This window comes from Medicago sativa, chromosome 8 (genome assembly GCF_051527215.1).
Source record: "Medicago sativa cultivar Bolivia chromosome 8, Bolivia_mono, whole genome shotgun sequence".
Lineage (NCBI taxonomy): Eukaryota > Viridiplantae > Streptophyta > Magnoliopsida > Fabales > Fabaceae > Medicago > Medicago sativa.
The window spans coordinates 13,965,902-13,975,330 of record NC_140756.1 but is presented as its reverse complement, the minus strand read 5'-3'; the positions used below and the strand labels follow the sequence as shown (position 1 = coordinate 13,975,330).

The window sequence follows — 9,429 nt, the reverse complement described above, 5'->3', positions numbered from 1 at the left end:
AACCTTTGTTCTTGCCTTTAGACCAGTTTCCTCCCTTATTGTTATTCTTCCTTTTCTTGAATTTCTTCCTATCATAATCATCATTCTTGATAGTTTGAACTTACAAGGCTTGTTGAATTGATATTTCACTGCTTCTTTCAGAAACCATCAATTCATGGGCTTCTAATGAACTCTGCAATTCTTCAATCTTCAAAGTTTTCACATCCTTTGATTCTTGAATTGCAACCACTATAAAATCAAATCTTGATGATAGTGTTCTCATGATTTCCTCAACAATTTGTTGATCAGTCATTGCTCCCCACAAGCATTCATTTGATTCACAATATTGATGAGTTTGGAGACGTATTCAACAATTTTTTGCTCCTCCTCCATCTGCACCAATTCAAACTTCCTCCTCAAAGACTGAAGCTTAATCAACTTCACCTTATCAAAACCTTGATGATACTTTGCAAGAATATCCCATGCTTCCTTTGCACTTGTGGATTTTGAGATTCTTTCAAAATTTCCTTCATCTAAACTCTGTTGAATCAAAAACAAAGCCTTGCTATCTTTGTTCTTCAGATCTTTGTGCGCATTCCTTTGAACTTCAGTTGCATTTGCATCTAGATCAGTGACTCCATTCTGCACTATCTCCAACAAATCTTGTTCCCCAACCAGGTTCTTCATCATTGCACTCCATCTTTCCCAATTGCATTCTTCAAGAATTGGTAGATGAGTGTTGAAATTACTGCTACCATTCATGGTTACTTCTTCAGTGTTTCTACCTTGAAAATTGCGTGATTGAAGATCTTTATCACCCTCAGAACGAAACCAAAGGCTCCTGATGGCAATTTGTTAGCGCAACTTCTATGCTTGTTTAACAAGCTAGGGTTTTTATTTTATTGGATTTGAGAGAATGAGAAGAATAGAGAAGGAGGAGAATGGAGTTTATGAAATTGTGAATTCATTGATTGGTGAATCACACTTACAAAGGCTTATATACATGGTAAATGTTATATGGCTTAAGGAACAAGTAATCACTTAGCCCTAACTACCTTATGCTACAAATAAACAAAAACATAACAAATTTGTAACCAAAACTAATTTTGATTACTATGTGATCTTAATCAAACAAATTAACTTGATTAAATCACTAAACGCTTATTCTAACTTGAATTAACAAAACTAACAGTTATAACCAAATATTTCTTTTTCAGGTTTATTGAAATGATGTATCTAAACTATAATATAGTCTAAATACATCCTTTATTTAACGAACCTTTAAAAATAATAGTTGTTTAAGGTTTAGGTAGACCTTTAAGTCGGCTATCAGATCATACTAAACTATCAAAAAGACTAGACACAAGCTTAAAATCAAGTTAATGACAAGTAACATATCGAACTTTAGCGTTGAAATTTTTAAGGTCAGACTCGAGTTTTGTAAAGATTAACTCAGTCTAACTTATTTCTACCACTATCCACATATACGAATAATAATATCCATTATCAGCCACCTTAAATAAAATGATATTCGTGTCTATCCAATATTCATGTAGATATTCTCTATGCGCATTAGGTTTAATAAATACATGAATATTACAAACAGGTTGTTTTTAACTGTATTCGGGACAAATTCTTGAGTGCTATATTCATGATATATAGCACCACTTTTTTTTAATATTAAAATGATGTTTATTATAGTTAGATTGTGAAGGTTCGTGAATCCGTGAAATTCCACTTCATGGTAAGTGGCCCCACTCATATAGATAATTACTTATACCCATATGAGTACCACACTAATTAACTTATTAGGACTTCCACATAATAATAAAGACAAGTTCATACATAATATTATACAGTCTAGACGTCCTACATAAAGACTCATATTAATGAAGTTTTAAAAAACTAGCAAATCGGAGTCTCCTTTGTACTTTACGGAGTTTTTGGCTTCGTACTTCTTTTGAGGAGTACATTCGTTCCCCAAGTAAGCAACCTTAGTGTATGGCACAAACCAACAAACGCAGACAATCCTATCCACGTAAGAAAAACCTTGTTAACAACTTTGGTAGCTTCAACATAAACCATATTTGGGGTGGTCATTAACACAGCTGTTAAATAAGAATAAGCAAGGCTTGTTAGAGTGACCCACATCCCTATTGACAAAAGCCACATAAGAAACCTGTGATGCAAAGGAATTCCACTCACAAGCAGGAGACAAATACTTAGTGATGCAACAAAACAAATTGTGTTGGAAATAAGGAACTTAAAATATCCAGAAGAGTCCCCAACGGCTAAGACAGCTTCACCCGGACATAGACGTTCACCGTAGACAAATGTACAAATTTTGTCAGAATTGTCGACATCTGGTGGATTTGCGTTGGCACTGGGTGGATTTGCATTGGCACCGGGTGGATTTGTGCCATCTTTAATCGACATAACACCACCGGGTGGATTTAAAACCATTTGAAATGTCATTGTTGCGATGACCGTTGCTATTAAGCCCAAGTTCCCTCTCATATCATCCAACCATTTCTCCTTGTCTTTGTAGGACAACCAACTCCTTATCCCTTCTAATACCTTTCTCCAACCTTTCTTTGGTTCCTCGATAGTTGGGGTTTCAGTTGAACCACCATGATTTTCCACTTCAGTGTTCATTGTCTCTCCTTCAAAACAACCATGAAATATTAAAGATCATTGTCATAACTTGTTTAATGTACCACTATTTAACTCATACTTACAAAATCCGTTTCTAATTAAGGTGTGACCGATGAGTGCCATTCTCAACAAAACAATGTGAGACTAGCATGAATATTTTTCCTGATACCATACAACAACAATTTTGACCTATAGACAAAGTTGTTGCTTTAGGGCATCAAAGACAACAGTTTTAGTTCTTGTTGAAACAAAAGTCGAAAAAAAAAATCAAAGACAACAGTTTTTAGTACTTATTGGAACATATGTTGAGAAAATTATTATTTATTTTCTGTTTTATTCTATTATAGTTATTAATATGCGCTCAATATACTACTAGAAAATTTAATTTACCAAGAGAATTTACTGAAGAAAAAAAAAATGAAATCTAACATCACTCTCTAAATTTAATTTCATATTTTTTCCTTTCTAGTTAAATTATTTTCATCAGTACTTTATTTTCTTTCTTTCTTAATAAGCAGAAAGATAAAATAAAATTGAGAAGAAGAGATATTTACCAGGGAGTGAGTTATGAGGATGGATATAACGAGAGGTTACTTATGCTGGGTTTAATTAAAGTATCACGTTGCTAGTGAGATTTTTGAGTCCCATTATATAGGAGAGCAGCATTGGATTCATTCCTTACTGCTATGGTTTTTGGTTTTAAGTGGGATCAAGACCCGCATGTCCCCATGCATGAATTCTTTGCATGAAAATGGGAAAAGGAGAAGGTAACAGATTGTTGCTTTGTTGCATACTCTTAAGCTTTGTTAGGGAGTTTGAAGGGGAGGGTTTTAGAAAGAAAAAAAAAAGAAGGAGCAAGTAAAAGAAATATAAGACGATGAGAGGAGATATTTTTGGGGGTTAATTTTTTATTCATAATAATACAAGGGATACAAAAATTGTATTAGGAGAGAATTTTGGAAGGTTTATATGAATTTTTTAAATTCAATCTATATTGTTATAATATTGTCAAAACTCTTTCAAAAAAGATATTCTTAAAATTTTAAATATACTAATAATAAGTATTAGCTTATCATTCTTTAAAAAATTGTTTTAGATTTCTCATTTTTTCTACATATTTTTCACCTTTCAAAATCCTCCATTCCCCTGTCCTCCCCCTCCAAACTCCTAAACAAAACCTTAAAAAATTGTTTTATGTTTTTCGTTTGTTCCTTTTTTTGAACTATTTATTTATTTGAAAAGGCAAAATGAATGTATTAGAAAAGCCACACCCAAGGACAAGATATGTGCAAAGATTGAAAATTACCCTAAAAAGGGCTTAGCTTCATTAAAGCCTTAAGGAGTTAGTGGGCAGTTGCATTATTCAATTGCATGGGACACTACTAGAAAAATCAATTTTAGAGAGGGTAGAAATCCGTCACTAAACTACCATAATTCCCTCACTAACGAATTTAGTGAGGGATTTAGTGACGACCGGTAATCCCTTAAGAATATTGGCCTTGCTAAATTTTTGTGAGGGATTTTGGTTTCCGTCCCTAATTGACACGGATAAAATCCCTCACTAATCATATAAATCCGTCACTATATATGCACCAGAAAACTTTGGCAAATCCGTCAGTAATCAGTGAGGGATTCTTGTTCCCTCTCTAATAGTGAGGGACTATTCCATAGTTGTTTACCAATATTTCCGTCTCTAATTAATGACGGATTGCTATTCCCTCTCAAATTGTGAAGGCATATTTCATCACTAATTGTGATGAAACTAAATTCCCTCACTAATTCAAACAGAAATTTAATGACAAATCTCAAACCAGATTTCATTAATTAATTATATTAGTATTGTAAATATATTTACTATATTAAACTTGTTGAAAATTATAAATATACAATAAAAAACAATTGATAAATTGTCTTCATACCCATCACCATAAAAGTCATGAGGAAACTTAATAAGTTTACAACCATTGTTCAACTCTCAAAATACATGAGTCATAAGGAAACTCTCAAAATAAGTTTCATAAGAAACGCATAAACATTTTTAATGGTACTAGAAGTAGCACATTAACTAAGTTTGCAACCAAGCTATCAAAATAACCATATGTTATACATACTATATATCTATATATCAAGTAGATGGAGGTAGAGGTGGGTGTAGATGACCTTGAGAAATCATTTCCATCAATTTAGTCATTTGCTCCCGCGATGCACGAATCAACTTCTCATGAGCCTTCAATTTCTCTTTAAGTGATGTGTTTTCAGCCCTCATTTGTTCAAATTCAGAATGTAAGATGCCATCAGATATGGAAGATCTAAATGGCTTATATTTCCCAGCTTCCGGGCCCAAACCATATATACGACCCTTCTTATTTACTCCTCCAACAACATCTAAGAAGATAATGTTGTCACTTTCATGTCTAGAAACATCATCCCCTAGTGCCTCCTCATGTGAATCCCTCTCAATAATCCTTTTTTCAAACTCATCCTGCAAAATAATAATATTTTACTAACAAGTAATAATTTCATACTTCATTCAGTCAACAAAAACAAACTAACATTCTGATATATCTTCTTGTCAAGACAATTCATTATTTTTCCCACAAGCAACATTATTATACTGTGTTCACTGCTTGCCTATATTACAAAAACTGAAGCATCAAGTGGAGTTAGGATTGGTATGGAATAAAAAAAAAAAGAATTGAAATGTCAGTGCTCAGTCTAAGTCATAGGTACATTTATATTATTTCTTAATATCTTTTAAGCTAATTGATTAAACATACACTTGCAGACTGCTACATATGTGCTTAACATTTAGCATCAGTGTAGAACCTCCATAAAAATAACATCAGTGTATAACTAGTTCCCAACAACTAGCATAAATGAACAATTATTTCAGTGCAGATCTATTAAAACAATTAGAAATAGCATCAGTTCTTAACAATAGACTAAATACTAAATATTCATCAAGTTCAATAAGGTCATGAAGTATTAACTTACAGCAATATCCTTTGATTTTGAGGATATTTTATCTAGAGATAGTTTATCACACACAACTTCAAGATAAGAAAGAAAGTTATCTAGCTCCTGAAATTCAAGAACTGTGGTATAGTCCTATCGAAACAAGTAAAGAATGAATTTGGAATGGTACAATAAAGACAACAAAATAAGAGGATATTCGCATGTAATGAGGAAATTAAACAAAAACAGCAACATACCCATTTCTTCTTGAACATGCCAATCTTGAGACACTTTGATTTGGGAACGCCATCTACAACCTTGTAGCCATATACTTTGGGCATATTAGGAAGGTCATCAACAAACATCTTCAGCTTGGATGCATTTATATGTTTCACTGTAGCTGATGATGATGATGTTGATAAGGTAACAAAACATAGTAAATAAGCTAAAAGAGTGAGTAGCTTCAAGAGCAATGTTTTCTCCATCGCTACCTTGTTGGAAGGTGGATTTGAGATAGACTAATATAAAGAGAGGAAAAGGAGAATGTTGTAGTGAGAACTCTCCTTACAGCAACATCCTTTTATGTGTGTTTGTTGTTGTATGAGATGTGGAAGGATTTGTTGCTTGCCCAACAATAGAGTGTGATGGAGTAGTGGCAGCCATACCTCTCCCAGATGAGTGTGGTACCCCCAACTCTCCTACCTCTACTGATACCTATACCAGTACCTCTTCCTCCACCCGTCATAGTAACATTTCATGCCATCTATATATACATATAAAAAAACATATATTTGATTAACACATCAAAATCTGGACATATCTAAAACATATAACACAGATGTCAGAAGAAAGTTCAATGGTTATTTGTAAGAAAAGCTTCTTATCATGTCGGTATGAGTACTTCTTATCCTACCAAATGCAAAAACAGAAAACTACCAAGGGAACAAACATAAAAGGCTGGGACAGCAGGCCAAACTACAATTACAAAGCAGCTGCGCAGGTACCTCAGCACAGAAGAACAGCAGAAGGTGCTGTTAAGGTCAGATAGAATCCACCAAAAGCAACAGAACAGCCAAAAACCAGCAGCTTGTTTGCACCAAAAAAAACTCCCATGCCCCATCAAAAAGTGGGCATATATCAAAAGTTGCATACACCAAAAAAAAACAGATTAGTTCATTCTCTAAAAGAGCACAGTGACCTACTTAAAGTGGCTATATCAAAAGTTGTTGATTTTTTAGGGAAATAACAGGTGTACATACAAAACATAACTCATTTCATCAAGAGGTGGAAGTTGGAAAATGTACACTAATCAATACTGATGCTGCTCTCGATATTCTTCTTTGTCAAAATATATATTATTTGGTTTTTCACTTGTGTTTGTCTAAAAATGAATAGCAAGTAATCTTTGTCAATGATATTTACAAAGAAGTTACATGGAAGGGTTATAGAAAATTCAAAGGAAGTTTCTGACTCTGCAAAGCCAAAAAAAAGCAAGAGGGTCAGTGCTAATAATAACTAATCCATAAAGATTACTAGCTAATTAGTCAACACAATAGAAAACGAGTTGTGTTATTCAAATATACAAAAACTGAAGCAGTTTTCATACATAATGTACAATACATACATTTTTATGCGCTGTATGTTCTGTTTTGAGTGTAAATAAATTCAAATAAATATCAAAATGCTATCAAAGTTAAAGCAACAAGTCGTATCTTTATAACTAAGTTTAAAGTCATAAAAGCTTAACCAAGTACAAATTTGACGATTTCTTAAAATTAAATGACCTATATCAGGGACAACACCCTGCTCTAAATTGTATCAACACCATATCACATATCAACAAAATTCGAACCCAAAATCCAAGTGTCACTTCAAGTAAGGCCATGATGAAAATCACAGTTAATATATATAAATTAAAACAACATCAGTATCACAAACATCAATTTCACTGAAGAAAAAAACTCTGAAAAAAATAAAAATAAAATAAAAATAAATAACAAATAAATTCTGAGATTGAGAGAGTGGTTACCGTGATTCTGAGATTCACTGAAGATTTGAGAAAGGATTTCGGGAGAAGGAAGAAGATTCACTTTTGGGAGTGAGATTCAGTGAAGATCTGTATTGTGAGAGCATGAGCACAGTGAGGAGAAATTCAACATCAAATTCAGAAGAATCTACAAATTAAACACATAAATTAGTAAAGATGAGAATGGGAAGAAATTTAAAATTGAAACCTTGACAAAAGAATCTGAAACTAACCGATTTTGGGACTGAGAAGAGCTTTTGCGATTTCGTGAAGATGAATGCGATTCCGTGAAGATGACAGCGATTCCGTGAAGGTGTGTGCGATTCTGAGAAGAAGAGAGCTTGCGATTAGTTTTTGAGAAGAGCTTGCTGTTTGGGATCGATAGATTTGGTTCAGATTTGGAACTTTGGAGCGATTCATTTTTGGATTGAGAAGAGCTTTGGTTTAGATTTGACGTGAATTGGGAAATTTTTTTATCTGAAGAGTGGTTGAGTGTTTGGGAAATTTTTTTGGTTAATTTAGGGTTTGTGAATATTGAGTTCTTGGGTTTGAGTATGAAATTTTGTTGGATAATTATTTTAGGGTGTTTGTGAGCCAAAAAAAAAAAAAAGAGGGGGGATATTTTAGTAGAGAGGAGGGAAAAACCAAAACGTGAAAAGAATTGAGGGGGAAATAATTCAGTTTTGATAGTAGTGAGGGTTTTAGTGAGGGATGCCTTGGATAGAGTTATGTAAGTGATATTAGTGAGGGTTTTAGTGAGGGATCCATTAGAGAGGGATAAAGTCCATGCCAAATTCCGTCACAAACATACAGTTAAAGAATTTAGTGAGGGATTTAGTCACGGAATTTTTGTGACGGAATTTTTGTGACGGGTATTTAAACATTTCCGTTACTAATGCTTGGCAACTCATGTTTTGTGGAAAATACAAAAATCCGTCCCTAAATCCGTCCCTATTAGTGAGGGATTGTCTTCCCTCCCTAAAATCCGTCTCTAAATCGCGTTTTTCTAGTAGTGGGACCTGCTAAAAGAGGTTCAATCATGAACTGGATTTTTTTTTTGAAGGACATGAACTTGAAATAATTTGTTTCGTTTTTGATACGATAATAACTCAATATCTCAATCATAATTGATATGTGGTCTATAAGAAGAGCTTTTGCTGAGTAAAGCAACTTTTGATTTTTCTTAACTTTTGATTGCTTTAACTTCGCCTTATCAATTAAGTTATTACAACTGTAGTGATATGTGGTCTATAAGAAGAGCTTTTGCTGATTAAAGCAACTTTTAATTTTTCTTAACTTTTGATTGCTTTAACTTCGCCTTATCAATTAAGTTATTACAACGGTAGGAAAGACGAGCACTAACGTGTCCGTCTAGCTATCCATATTTTAGCTTAATTTAATTTATATGTTTTTCAATTAAGTTTGAAAATAAATTTAGATTATTAAGGAGAAATTTGTAGAATAAAGTATTGAAAAGATATTTAGTTTTCCGAATTCCTATAATGTTGGCATTGATTTTAATTTAAATTTAAAATTGAAAAAGAATTATACTGTTAAGGGTAATTATCCAAAACAAATGTCCTATCAATAGTTAGTTAATTTTCAAGTTCTCTCTCTGTTTTTTTTTTACAAATTTTCAAGTTCTATTTATACAATGATAAAACACATTAGCTTTTTTTTTTTTGTGTGGTGGCTGGGGTTCGAACCAGACCTTGCATATTTTATGCATTGTTCATACCAACTGAGCTAAGCTCACGAGGACAAAAAAAACACATGTAGCTATTCAAATTTTTTTTTTGAAGGAATGTAGCTAT

The 9,429-nt window shown here is 33.1% G+C and overlaps 2 protein-coding genes across 6 annotated transcripts; both read right to left on the bottom strand.

The window, feature by feature from the left end:
* Positions 1-1,647: 1,647 nt before the first annotated feature.
* Positions 1,648-3,315, bottom strand: LOC146897160 (uncharacterized). Its single transcript, XM_085731684.1, has 2 exons — positions 3,189-3,315; positions 1,648-2,642 (listed from the first exon to the last, which is right to left on the bottom strand). Exon 2 carries the CDS (start codon positions 2,632-2,634, stop codon positions 1,912-1,914), a length of 723 nt encoding a protein of 240 aa, XP_085587810.1. The 5' UTR covers positions 2,635-2,642; positions 3,189-3,315; the 3' UTR covers positions 1,648-1,911.
* Positions 3,316-4,518: 1,203 nt separating this feature from the next.
* On the bottom strand, positions 4,519-8,567 carry LOC146897159 (uncharacterized). 5 transcript variants are annotated; one of them, XM_085731683.1, is made up of 6 exons: positions 7,849-8,567; positions 6,594-7,763; positions 6,081-6,352; positions 5,847-5,989; positions 5,629-5,742; positions 4,519-5,116 (listed from the first exon to the last, which is right to left on the bottom strand). In XM_085731683.1, the coding sequence occupies exons 4-6, from the start codon at positions 5,952-5,954 to the stop codon at positions 4,760-4,762; spliced, it is 579 nt and encodes a 192-aa protein (XP_085587809.1). In that variant the 5' UTR covers positions 5,955-5,989; positions 6,081-6,352; positions 6,594-7,763; positions 7,849-8,567; the 3' UTR covers positions 4,519-4,759. The 5 variants fall into 5 exon arrangements, with proteins under 5 accessions (XP_085587809.1, XP_085587806.1, XP_085587804.1 ...); XM_085731680.1 differs by having other exon boundaries at positions 5,847-6,352; positions 6,594-7,061; positions 7,619-7,705; positions 7,849-8,206; XM_085731678.1 differs by having other exon boundaries at positions 5,847-6,352; positions 6,594-7,061; positions 7,619-7,763; positions 7,849-8,151.
* Positions 8,568-9,429: the final 862 nt, after the last annotated feature.